At 37.8% G+C, this 13,083-nt stretch overlaps 7 protein-coding genes across 7 annotated transcripts; 4 read left to right on the plus strand and 3 right to left on the minus strand.

Annotated features, from left to right (window-relative positions):
• Positions 1–48: 48 nt before the first annotated feature.
• On the minus strand, positions 49–1,672 carry PRCAT00001909001 (uncharacterized protein; the record flags this gene model as incomplete). The annotated part of the gene is made up of 2 exons (XM_062951729.1): positions 49–1,552; positions 1,605–1,672. The coding sequence occupies 2 exons, from the start codon at positions 1,670–1,672 to the stop codon at positions 49–51; spliced, it is 1,572 nt and encodes a 523-aa protein (XP_062808703.1).
• Positions 1,673–1,844: 172 nt separating this feature from the next.
• On the plus strand, positions 1,845–5,222 carry SEC8 (exocyst subunit; the record flags this gene model as incomplete). Its single annotated transcript, XM_062951730.1, has 1 exon — positions 1,845–5,222. The coding sequence occupies one exon, from the start codon at positions 1,845–1,847 to the stop codon at positions 5,220–5,222; it is 3,378 nt and encodes a 1,125-aa protein (XP_062808704.1).
• An 86-nt stretch (positions 5,223–5,308) lies between these two features.
• Positions 5,309–5,983, minus strand: CTR1 (high-affinity Cu transporter; the record flags this gene model as incomplete). The annotated part of the gene is made up of 1 exon (XM_062951731.1): positions 5,309–5,983. One exon carries the CDS (start codon positions 5,981–5,983, stop codon positions 5,309–5,311), a length of 675 nt encoding a protein of 224 aa, XP_062808705.1.
• Positions 5,984–6,292: 309 nt separating this feature from the next.
• PRCAT00001912001 (uncharacterized protein) lies at positions 6,293–8,146 on the minus strand (the record flags this gene model as incomplete). The annotated part of the gene is made up of 1 exon (XM_062951733.1): positions 6,293–8,146. One exon carries the CDS (start codon positions 8,144–8,146, stop codon positions 6,293–6,295), a length of 1,854 nt encoding a protein of 617 aa, XP_062808706.1.
• A 1,074-nt stretch (positions 8,147–9,220) lies between these two features.
• PRCAT00001913001 (uncharacterized protein) lies at positions 9,221–9,892 on the plus strand (the record flags this gene model as incomplete). Its single annotated transcript, XM_062951734.1, has 1 exon — positions 9,221–9,892. One exon carries the CDS (start codon positions 9,221–9,223, stop codon positions 9,890–9,892), a length of 672 nt encoding a protein of 223 aa, XP_062808707.1.
• A 326-nt stretch (positions 9,893–10,218) lies between these two features.
• Positions 10,219–10,833, plus strand: RPL15A (60S ribosomal protein eL15; the record flags this gene model as incomplete). The annotated part of the gene is made up of 1 exon (XM_062951735.1): positions 10,219–10,833. The coding sequence occupies one exon, from the start codon at positions 10,219–10,221 to the stop codon at positions 10,831–10,833; it is 615 nt and encodes a 204-aa protein (XP_062808708.1).
• Positions 10,834–11,295: 462 nt separating this feature from the next.
• Positions 11,296–13,065, plus strand: ADE17 (bifunctional phosphoribosylaminoimidazolecarboxamide formyltransferase/IMP cyclohydrolase; the record flags this gene model as incomplete). The annotated part of the gene is made up of 1 exon (XM_062951736.1): positions 11,296–13,065. The coding sequence occupies one exon, from the start codon at positions 11,296–11,298 to the stop codon at positions 13,063–13,065; it is 1,770 nt and encodes a 589-aa protein (XP_062808709.1).
• Positions 13,066–13,083: the final 18 nt, after the last annotated feature.

The following is a 13,083-nucleotide window of genomic DNA, read 5'->3' on the forward strand; positions in this document are numbered from 1 at the left end:
TGCGAAACTTATAGAATTTTAGTTTTTAATGCATATCAACCTTTCATTTCATTCGTATATAATCTCGTTCGGATCGTGAGACGTAAAGAGTTTTCGCATAGCGAGATCTGTAGATGGTGGGACGATATTTTTGCCTTGAGCATCTGTCCCTAGCGTTGAGCTAAATCTGTATTTAGAATAAACCGAGGAGAGAGAACCAAAATAACCAAATAGTTTCTCAGCCCTTGGTTCTGTCATGAGATTGAATTGTTTCATCGTTTGTAGAAACGTGGATTTCAGATCAGAACCAGATCTCACGGTTCCTAAGTTTGCTAACGATTCATTTCTATTAAATTTATCATATAATGCATTAGATATTGTATAAGTGAAAGAGTGTAGCCATTCCACGGCCTCTGAACTATTCTTGACGGGAAAAATATTGACACCTAGTTGCACTTCAGCTTCATTCGCCATATATTCGATTTCTTTTGCCAGCTGATCAATTACATCCTCTGTATTTTGTTTTCGTCTTTTCTTGACCTGAGTATCGCAATTCATTGAGCCCAAAACGGCTGATTTATACTTCAGATTCTCGTGAGCTTTCAATTTATTCAAGAAGTTATCATATCCTTCTACCATGAAGATAATATGAGGCACTGAGTGCAGATAGCTCAGTTTGAAATCAGCTTTGCAGTCGTCTAATAGTTTATTTATTTCGCCTGTCCTCAAGTAATTTGTGAACTCTTGAGCTTTGAAATAGAGTACTAGCACTCTTTCTTTGACTTTTTTCGGCTCACAAGGGACAAAGAGGTCAGCATTAGAGTCATATTCTGATCTTAATTTTCGCCGCCAAGAGATCAATGGTAAACTTGAATCTATTAATGAAATTTCCGTTCCAGCAAAAACCTGTCGTAAATATTCCAGCTTAAAATAATCTTTTTCAACAAACGATGGAACTTCAATGATCATTTCAGAGAGAAGATCTTCTTTCTTCCTCGATACCTTATTTAGAGTCCTTAATACCTTTAAAGAAAAAGTATTCTCTCCAACTTTTAATGTGTTATTAGATTTTTTTTTGCTCTCCTTCTTTGGCAGAGCAGTACACTTTGCGTTAGCATGGGTATTCATTTCATCTAATAGATTAAAATCGCTGGGAAAACTTGAACTCTGGTCATCTATTGCGTCAGATGTTTGGGAAACTTTGGGAAGAGTAGTCGACGAGGGTTCCCATTGACTTCCATCACCGTTTGAAACATAACAATTCGAAACTCCAGAATCGTCAGATTCTGATATCCAGTTTTTCAAGTCTAATATATCAGTCTTTTTGGAGTAGGTACAAGTATCTAGTTGGCATTCTAACGCGTTGATTACTGATCTTTTTTGAGTAGTACCCATTCTTGGAGAAGCAACAGGTGAGGAAGAAAGAATGAATAGATTGTTCGACCTCTTAGAAGGTCGCCTAAAATCTATAACGCTATTGTCATTTGAGCCTTTGACTGTCTCCTTCCAGTCTCTACAAGCTGTTTCTTTGACAGTAGTGCAATTAGTGTCAGACTCATGAATAGAACTACTACTGCATTCGTTAGTATATTGATATATCAATATATTATGGACAACATACTTACATCTCTATAACCTCAACACTTGAGTTAATAGTGTCATCTGAGATCTCAATGACTTTTGGGTCCAGCATTTTACAATCATTATTCTCTTACAGCCAAATCTTGGAACTTCTTTAATGTTTATATAAATCACTGAGAGTTACACAAAGGCAGTAGATTTTTAACATCGATCGCTCTAAAAATGTAGCCTAATATTACATCTACATTGCATCCAACTAACTAAAATCAGATAGATCGCAGCATATGAGGTCACGTAATAGATCTTTGAGTATGGCCATAGATGGTCCCACTTTTGAACAAAAGTCCACTAAATCCAAAGAGTCGGTATTCGAACTAAAGGAGCTTTTTAACTTACTCAAGTATGAATGGCCACAATGTCTTCAAGAAAATGCCAACCCAATTGAAATGGCAGTCGCTCTTCTTGACGATACTTCCGTTGGGTTGGCACATAGGTATCTGGAATTTCAAGGGCTTTCTAAACAAACACGCACGACATTAAAGCATGTTGTGAATGATCATCATGAACTTTTCAATAATAGTATTGGATCTTACCACATGCTATTATCCGCCTTAGATGAGTCACAAGAAGACTCTTCTCAGATTCGAAACATATTAGAAACGACAACGAAGGACATTCATAATCGATCGGATGTACTCAGTGAATTGAATCAATCCTCACTCAAGTATGCAGAAATGCTCGACATTTTGGAAGCAATTGAGGAATTGAACTCAATCCCAGAAAAGATAGACCAATTGGTAAATGATAAGAAAATTCATTTAGTTTATGATACAATTCACAATGCATACAACAAAGCCGAAAAGTATAAATTATGGTCTTTGGCCGCAATGAATGGTGTGCACAACTATCTTGAGATGCAATCAAACAACTTGTTTAACATGATTGTGGATGAATTGCAGAACGAATTGTATTTTAAAAATGTCTCAATTGTACCTAACGCAGATACTTCACTTTATTCTTGGCAAAACTTGGTGTACTCCGATAATCCTAGACTCTCCTCATTCAAAACAATGTTCTCGAGTCTGTTCAGTCTAGAACAGTACATATACAATTCAGCGAACTTAGACATATCTGAAATAGCAGATTGTATCAACGAACCAACTGAGATATTCATCAAAACTCAATTACCCAAGATACACAATCATTTTAAGAGTAATGGGAGTGAAGTTGACTATTCTATTTTATTAGACTCCAGTCTGAATCCCATCACAGAATCTTTTCACTACATTTATATGTTGTTAAATACCGCGTTCAAGTTGAACCGTCTAAACCAAATACTGGAAATATTGATTGGTAACAACCAACTGGAAATACACGGGTTATTTGACAGAACAACAGAGGAAGTTAAACACAAAAATGCACAGCAACTCAATAAACTCAATAAGCTTCAAAATTTGGATGATATGAGGGCATCTGAGTCTATTGGTGCCAATTCTTTCAATGATGCATCTGTTTCAGTTTTGCAGGATTTGTTTGGTGGTGTCTTCATTATGAGCTTAGCCGTTTTACAGAAGCATAGAATTATCAGCGAAATAATAGATCTTATAATCAAAGGACAGAGTATCCCAGGGACAGCCAGATCTACCGCTTCATACTCGTCTGGTTCTAACTTAGTACCTTCTGAGTTCTATGATTTCCATTCAGTTTGGAACGTTTTTCAAAAGGAATTACAGGCATTGATGATAAACTATATCCATAACGACCAGACTATACCTTCAGGAATAAAGGATAAACTTCCTACTATTAAGAATGATAAAACCTTCAACAGCCTTGTAAAATCAGATCTTTTTAAACTTGAGAATGCATTACATGATAACAACTCCCAAAAGTCAAGAGATGACCTACAGATTATTCTCGACAATATGTTTCCTGGGGTTTTACAGTCTAAAGAAAATAAGCCGGAGTATGATCTCGTAGATAATATGTCTCCCTATATAAAGACAGACACTTTCAACGTAATGGTAGAAGTTCTTGTTCCCAGAAATCTCCTCAACATGAGGATTGTCTTAGAATTCTTGTTGATATTTGTTGCTGGGTCTGAAAAACTATTTCAAATAAAGCAAGGTGAGAGCCAGATGTTGGTGCTAGAACCAAATGCAGCTATTAACTTTTTTACGACTTTTATGAAATATTCATTTTTGAAATACTTGAGGCTAGAATTGGAGCAACAGTTCAGAACCACAATGTTTGATATAACATCATACTCTGATCACGAACCACGTGCTTTGGAACCTTTGGAAATTTTCAAGAAGGAAACGATTTCTTTAAGTAATGTTGATTTATCAGACCCAGTCAGAACATTTAACACGTCTGGAAGTCTGACATCAATCATTTATTTAAACGCCTTCGATTTCAAAGACGTTTTTTTGAACTTGTGTTCTTTATTGAATACTTCTTTGTCTTATAGACCAGATTTTAGTGACCTTGCATTGAGCCTTGTTCAAAAGATGACAGATGCTTATATCAATTTTTATGATATTGTATTGGCAGGAGAAAGGAGCAGTTCCATAAGTGGCTTAAATGCAACCTACTCAGCTAAACCCACTCTGCAAATAGGTTCTTGGATGCATATGCCAGCGTTGACTGAGGTTTCAAAACTCATATTACAAGCTGCATTGAGTGAAACTGAGCTTAACTATTCGGGTCTTTGCTTTAAGGAAACTCAGATAATTCTTCACGACAGCGAGAGCTCTAGCAATGTTTTTGAAATCTCTAAAGATGACTACCTCGACAGTGATTCTATTAGCCACATATGTTGTTTGTTCTTGACAACAAGTTGGATATTGACTTGGTTGCCGGCTATGAAAAGAGAATCAAATTATTCTGTTGATGGCAGTGAAGATGATACTGTTCACGTTCCTGCGATTGACAGATTGAAACATGAATGGTGCTTTTTAGAGAATGGAAGAGCGAGCCTAAACTCAAAAACTAGTGAAGGAGATCTTAGGCTGCAAGATATTTTCATAGCTCTAAATTCTGAAAGAACTTTTCAGTTTAACGAACTTATAAAGGGCCTAGAAACTGTGAGATACAATTGCATTTTAGCATTAAGGTATGACTTGAGAAGCAGGGCAATTTATTACATAGGTAACTCGTTCAAGCAGAATAATTGGTGCTTGGTCACGGAGCCAGCTGACTCAGATCTGTTCATAGGACAGCTTAGTAAAGATCTTTTCTCGCTTCACAATAAGTTATCGATGTCTCTTAATGAAGTTGAAATTCAAAGTATTTTTGTTGGTTTCCCAGAACTTGTTGATAGGTTACTTATCCAGGGATCCGAAATGATCAAAAAGATCAACAGCAATGGAATTAAGCGGATAATGTTGAATATCCTTACACTTCAACAAACCATCAAGAACCTTATGAGAAATTCTGAGCCGGTTGACTTTTCGCGTTCCTCCTCATATTTTAATCTCTTTACTATGAATGAATATACTTTGCTTAGTACCGTGAAATCAGAGCCAGACGAGTTTGCCTTGGGAGAACTCTATAATTTGGCGAGGCTTATATATAGCGAAAAGTTGGCAGATGGTAATGGGTCGAACTTCAACAAATCGAAGTATAATGACTTAATAAAAAAAATGGAGGAATCCTTACATTAAGTTCAAGCTAAATGGGTGTATATTATTAATCTATTCTGAAACTAAGTTTCCTTTAAAATCATGTATGCATTTTATAAATTTCTATTTCAGCAGTGCATTCCGCTCTGTGAAAAGGGTTTTAAGTTTAATCTATCAGATAGTAAATCAAATGAAAATCGACCAATTCCTAGTCCAAGAACTACGGCAAAGAAATAGGTCAAGGTGAATGACATGGTAGCTAACATTAACGCAAAGCCAAATAATTCCGGAATAATGCACAAGGCTAGCCTTATCGCATTTCTGACCATTATAGAGGCAATTCTTAAATTATTTCTCGGAGTAATTTCTTCAGAGGATTCTTGTCCATAGCTTCTTTCTTCACCTTCACTGAAACCTTCCTTTGTACCGCAGCAATCCCCGCTCTTTGTGGTCTCATTTGATACCACTTGTTCTCCTGGGTGACATTCGATGTAAACAGGATTCTTCCATACAACCTGTTCCAAGTAATTCTTCAAAAACTCACACCCTTTAAGTAGGATTCCAACAACGAAAAGTAACAAGAATATTCCAAATGCCTGGCCCCCGTTTGCTGCTGCGAGACTTTCAAATAAGACGGGATAATTTTTGTAGTGAGTGGTAAAGAACATGTGCATTGAGGTCATATCATCAGATTCCATAGACCCCAGATCGGTAGCCATCAGCATAGTAGAAGCCATTGTCAGAGTGCTTGACATTGCAGAGGAAGACATTTGCATGTCTCCCATGCGACGTACAAATTCCATATTTGATATGAATCTTTCTATATCAATATTTCAATGACTATGTTTCGTTCAACATTTATAAATTTTCAATATGTACATTTTAGTATATATATATGTGAAAATGAAGAGTAGTTTTGGGTCCCATGAGCAAATATTTTTACTAGAACAAATTAGGCACATTTTTGTGCGCAATATTTAGATCCCGTTTTGCAACAGTTCGATATCTAAGGTTCACGCTACAACGTACATTGATCGTAAATATCAGAAAAAGTCGCCCTCCTTAAGATTAAGGGGGTAAATAGAGAAGTCTTCATCATTTATTCAACAACTTTACTTACTTTCAACGAATGAGCATTTTTTGGATGAATCATTGGTCAAAACATGCAGATCGAGCCAGTCGTTAGCCATAAATCTGGCTCCACAAGCCTGGCAAGTTCCCATCATTGGCAACTTATCAGTCAACGTGTTAGCAGTCTTTCCCCTAGGATCATCAAACTTAAAGTGCATGTGTAGTAAATGTTTCTTGTAATCATAGGGTCTATTGAAATATTGTGTTTTATGATTGCACATGAATTTAGGATATACACATTGAAATCTTCCAACGTCATTGTGTATTCTCATATGCCTCGTCAAGTCCCTGCTTATGTATTTGTCGCATACAGAGCAGATAGCTCCTTTGGGTGCTTTCTTTTTCTTCGGCTTATCCTTTGAACCGGGGGCGGAACCAACACTAGAGAGACTCTGATTTGAATTTTCACGTTGAAAACCAGGCCTCGTGAGATTCAAATACAGAACTTTTGATTTATCCCTGTCTGATTCATTTCCCTCCTTTTCCAGCTCTTCGAAAGTTGTGCTTGGATTTAAAGGCTCAAATGCAAGTGGTTTGAAGCTTTCTTCTCGCTCTGGAGGTTCACTTCTAGGGTTTACGTCAAAGTTAAAGCCCCTAAGATCAGGGTGAAACCTTTCACCTGTTGCGTCGCCCGCGGAGTTAAGCTCATTGGCCAAAAGATAAGATTCGTACAACTGCCGGTCAACTGTTGAGTTATCTAAATCATTACTAGGAGATGTCTCTTTCTTCTGAGCAAGTATGGTTGGGGTGGCACTTAAACCGAAATATCCATGAGCATCAGAGATAGCTGGATTCATAGATGGAGTGATAACTGAGTTCGGATTGTTATTGTTGATTACCTCGAAGTCTGATTCAAATGTTGGAGGTGCATCGAAGTAATTATGGAAGTTTGAATCTGAGTGAGATGAAGATATGAATGCTGAAAATTTGTTGGATGCCATCGGATTGCTATTGATGTTGTCTAAAGGTATATGAAATCCAGGATTCTTACTTCGTTTGGAAGATTTTACATCATCTGACTTTGGAGTCACTTCAGCAGGCTTGTTGATTAATTTTTCAGCAACTGGGTTTTCTATATTAACACGTCTTTTGTACTCTTCAATATGATCGACATTATGATTATTATTATAATCCTGAAAGTCAGAATTAGTGAAATCAAAATAAGTATTAAATTCTTCATTACTAAGTGTATCAGATTTAGATGTAGATTCCCTCGATGATTTCTCCATGCCAACGGGATGTGAGGTGGGTCGCACAACTTCGTCTTCTGACAAGTGATCATTATGGTTCGCATTAGGATTTATATTTGCACTAGAACTGGGTATTGAATTACGGTTTGAATTTGGCTCTTGGATGACTGGATTTTGAGAGGCTCGCTCCAACACATGGATACTTCTTCTTGGATGGGCATCATACCCCGTGGATGGGGTAGAGGTGTTGTATTCAAAATAGTTCATATTGGTCAGGTTTTCATCCGGCTTGCCAGATGAAAATCCCGATGAGTTGAATGAATGATTGCTTGAATAGTTATCATCAAATCCGGACCTCCCACTATCAAATTCATAATTTCCAGAATCATGATTGAGCCCTGTATTAATATCAGCCTTTGTTTGAACATGGTTCATTACATGAGGCTTGATATGGTAGTGGTCAAAAAGGGATTGTGTAAATGCATAGTCATCCACATTATTGACGGGATGTGGTGCTTTGGAGTGATTGTGTCGATGGTGTTCAGATTCACTACCATAATCTCCCTCACTAGAACGACTTGTCATTTTGTCCGTATCTGATATATTATTAAACTTGAAATGATTTGTGGGAAATATGTTTGTCATACTTGATAGTTTCTTGCACGGTCAAGTCCTTATAAAAGCCAACTGGTCGTGAAGTGGCGCAAGCCGTATTTCTGTTTCTTGTCTTTATTATCTCTATATCTTATTCAAATAACTGTAGAGTCTACAGTGGAGCGAGTGGTATCTGATATCTGAATATCCGTCAGCGATTCACAGAGAACTCTTCTGTTTTCCTACGATAAGTGCACTTCCTCCAGCTTTTAGTTTTTCGGTGACTATCTAACGTCAGCAAACTATCGATGTGCGTATAAAAAGTGATACAAAAGCAAATAGAGAAATATGTAACAACAGAAACAGTTTCATTTAAATATCTGCATCTATCGGCAAAGACGGCCAAGTAAAATATGACGTGCCTAAAGACAATTAAATAGCGAGCGACTTACTCGGAATAGCGGCAACTCTCTGATCGACTTCAATAGTAGTATTTGAATTTTATAGCTTAAATGAAGTGCTTGAATCAAATCCATAATCCGAGTTATACTATCTCTGATAGCGAGAAGATAAACGCACTTGACCATACTCTTTTTTTAGTTTTGCACATGATCGTACCACTCGCAAGTTTATCCATCTTTGGTAATCGGTTGAATAGAACTTTGGTTGCTTTGCTCTCTCGTCTCTGGCTATGTATTGGCTTACAATAAAAAGACGATCCCGCCGTCATCGCCCATAAACATCAGCGGCCAAGCAAGCAGCAGTACACGGACCACCATGGTGAAGGTACCGCACTGTGTAGAGGTTCGGCGGAAAAAATGTTTTCCCTTACAAGAGTCCAGGAGTTCCGAATCACGGTGCACTGGACATGGTAGATAACTGCAAGAACTCCTCCCTGTTACTGCGCAATAATAACGCCGTGCTTGGCCAGCGATTTCACGACGCAATTAATAGGGACACTGTCTTCTCTTACTTACTGGTATACTGCGCGAGAGGAGAGGGGTTAACCTAATAGTAAATCCTGCATTTGAGTTGGTTTTGCTTTGTGGTGACCAAAGATGATGGCAAAAATACAAATCGAATGTTTGATAAACGCTGCACACAATATTTAGAAGATAATAAGCAATGAGTGCAATTCTCCTTGGATCAACAGGCTTGGTGGGCAATCAAATATTGGCTCATCTTCTGGAGTCAGATCATTATAAGCACGTAACTACAGTAAGTCGTCGTGAGCCAAGCATCAATAGTGACAAAATAGAAGCCATCGTCGAGAAGGACTCTAGTAAATGGGGCGATATAATTGAAAGTACAGAGGGTGATGCTTATTTCTCCGCATTTGGAACTACAAGAGCAGCTGCAGGGTCTGCTAAGAAGTTCGTGGAGATTGATCAAGGCATCAATGTAGAGTGTGCGAAAGCTGCGAAGAAAGCTGGAGTGAAGACCTTTGTATTGATTTCATCCATGGGAGCCAATCCTGACTCTTTTTTCTTGTATTTTAAGACCAAGGGCCGCATTGAAAAGGAAGTTCTTGATCTTAAATTTCCCAGGACAATCATATTGCGTCCAGGTCTTTTATTAGGACAGAGAGAAACTTCAAAGGGACTCTTAGTTTCTTTAATGGTCAAGTTCGGGGAATTAACTCACGGTAATATGTTTGCATTTCCTACATACCCCATATATGGCAAAGAGTTGGGAAAGATCGCTGTTGATTTAGCTTCAAAAGCTACTTCAAATAGCTCACCTGACGTTCAAATTTACGAGGGTAAGGAGCTCACTGAGATGGCCAAAAAACTTTAGGACTTGAAGGTGTTTACATCGTGAGCCAATCTTTTCAATTCCCCTCTATATGTTATATAGTTTTATATGATAATACGAAATTTACCAGCTCGATGACTGCTCAGTCAGATGCAGAAATTTTTTTAGCAGGGAGTAAATTTGAGTATGGAACGATTTTCACATTTTGAAAAATTGTCTATGATGGGTTGTTTTGTGTCATGAATAATTTTCATGTATCGCATGTTGGATCTATCTGGAAAATTTTTCACTTTCCAACTTGAAAACAGTTGTCATTTATAAATTTTGTCGATACGTATTACCGATAAAAAGATAAAACTATAGGAAACATGGGTGCCTACAAATACTTGGAAGAATTACAAAGAAAGAAGCAGTCTGATGTTATGCGTTTCTTGTATCGTGTTAGATGCTGGGAATACAGACAAAGAACTGTTATCCACAGAGCTTCAAGACCGTCTAGACCTGACAAGGCTAGAAGATTAGGTTACAAAGCCAAGCAAGGTTTTGTTATCTACAGAATTAGAGTCAGAAGAGGTGGTAGAAAGAAGCCTGTTCCAAAGGGTGCTACATACGGTAAACCAACCAATCAAGGTGTTAACCAATTGAAATACCAAAAGTCATTGAAGTCTACTGCAGAAGAGAGAGTTGGCCGTCGTGCTGCTAACTTGAGAGTTTTGAACTCTTACTGGATCAACCAGGACTCTACCTATAAGTACTTCGAAGTTATCTTAGTTGATCCTTCTCACAAAGCTATTAGAAGAGATGCTAGGTACAACTGGATCGCTAACCCTGTTCACAAACACAGAGAAGCAAGAGGATTGACTGCTGCTGGTAAGAAGTCCAGAGGTATCAACAAGGGTCACTTATACCACAATACCCAAGCCGGTCGTCATCACACCTGGAAGAAACACAATACTTTATCTTTGTGGAGATACAGAAAGTAATTGCGTTCTTAATATTGTTTGTATGCGTTTTCGCCAGAGACTCTTTAGCGTTCAACGGTTGCTTGGGACTATAATTCACTATTTAATTTAGGTGTAATTTTCCTTAATAATACGAACTTCTTACTTAAAACTTTTCAAAAGTACTTGTAAATAACTCTATTTCAAACTAATAAAAACTGAATTAGGTGTTTCGATTTAGTGGTGAACTCATGCTGGCATCTTTCAATCTTTTTTGTAGTGCTTCAGAGTCAACTTTATTACTTAATTAATTTGATTTAATTTGTGTGCGAAATTTTCACTCCATATTTCAGTTCATATCTACGTACAAAAAAATTTTTTCTTCGTCTTTAACTAGATTCTTGCGAAGTATCCATAGTTAGACTGTACTTCTAGGATTCATTCAATTAGGCAATATTTCCTAAAGACAAAGCATTTTATCTAGGAGCATAAATTGAATTCATTATGCCACATAAGAAAACAGCTATAGTATCCGTTTATGATAAGACTGGATTGTTAGATTTGGCTAAGGGATTAGCGGCTGCTGACGTCCGTATTTTAGCATCTGGGGGAACAGCCAAGATGATTCGTGAAGCTGGTTTCCCAGTTGAAGATGTCTCATCGATTACACATGCTCCAGAAATGTTGGGTGGTAGAGTAAAAACATTACATCCTGCTGTTCACGGGGGTATTTTGGCAAGAAATCAAAGCAGCGATGAGCAAGATTTACAGGCTCAAGGAATTGAAAAGGTTGACTATGTTGTCTGTAATTTGTATCCATTCAAGGAGACCGTGTCAAAAGCTGCTGTCACTATCGATGAAGCAGTCGAGGAGATTGATATTGGAGGTGTTACTTTATTGAGAGCCGCTGCAAAGAACCATGCGAGAGTTGTTATTTTGTCTGATCCCAGGGATTATGCTGGCTTCTTAGAACAATTGAAGATTGGAGATATTAGTGCTCAAGCTAGGAATACATACGCGTTGAAGGCATTCGAACATACTGCTGATTATGATGTCACTATTTCTGATTTTTTCAGAAAACAGTATTCCGAAAACATTTCTCAATTGCCATTAAGATATGGTGCCAACCCCCACCAGAAGCCAGCTCAAGCATTTGTTTCCTGTGGTGAACTTCCATTCAAAGTTTTGGGAGGATCTCCGGGGTACATAAACTTGTTAGACGCTTTGAACTCGTGGCCATTAGTCAAGGAATTATCGGCATCATTAAACTTACCTGCAGCTGCTTCATTTAAACATGTCTCTCCAGCTGGTGCTGCTGTTGGTTTACCATTATCTGACGTAGAAAAGAAAATATACTTTGTTGAAGATATTGAAAACTTGTCACCTTTGGCAAATGCTTACGCAAGAGCTAGAGGTGCTGACAGAATGTCCTCTTTTGGTGATTCTATTGCCTTATCTAACATTGTTGATTTGCCTACTGCCCAAATCATTTCCAAAGAAGTTTCTGATGCGGTTATTGCTCCTGGGTATTCCCCAGAAGCACTTGAAATCTTGAAAAAGAAGAAAGGTGGTAAATACTGTATCCTTCAGATTGATCCTAACTACACTCCAGAACCTATGGAATCAAGACAAGTGTACGGAATTACTTTACAACAGAAAAGAAATGACGCTATAATTAAGGGCTCTACTTTCAAGGAAATTGTGTCTAAGAATAAAGACTTAACTGAACAAGGTATTCTCGATTTAACCGTCGCTACAATTGCGGTAAAGTATACTCAATCCAACTCAGTTTGTTACGCTAAGAATGGTATGGTAATTGGTTTGGGTGCTGGTCAACAATCTCGTATTCACTGTACTAGATTGGCTGGTGACAAAGCCGATAACTGGTGGTTTAGACAACATCCAAAAGTATTGGGTTTCAAATGGGCTAAAGGAGTTAAGAGACCAGAAAAGTCCAACGCTATAGATTTGTTTGTTACTGGCCAAATTCCAAAAACTGAACCTGAGAAATCTGAATATGAGTCCAAGTTTGCCGAATTGCCTGAACCTTTTACTGAGAGCGAAAGAGATGAATGGTCAGCCAAATTAAAGGATGTAGCATTGTCATCGGATGCTTTCTTTCCTTTCCCAGATAATGTTTACAGAGCCGCAAGGTCTGGAGTTAAATATATCGCTGCTCCATCTGGTTCGGTCATGGACCATGCCGTATTTGCTGCTGCTGATTCTAATGACATTGTTTATGTTGAGAATCCAATCCGTTTGTTTCATCACTAAGTGATATGAAATAGGAAA

Source organism: Priceomyces carsonii (genome assembly GCF_900007245.1).
Source record: "Priceomyces carsonii strain CBS4050 genome assembly, scaffold: Debaryomyces_carsonii_scaffold_2, whole genome shotgun sequence".
Classification (NCBI taxonomy): Eukaryota; Fungi; Ascomycota; class Pichiomycetes; order Serinales; family Debaryomycetaceae; genus Priceomyces; species Priceomyces carsonii.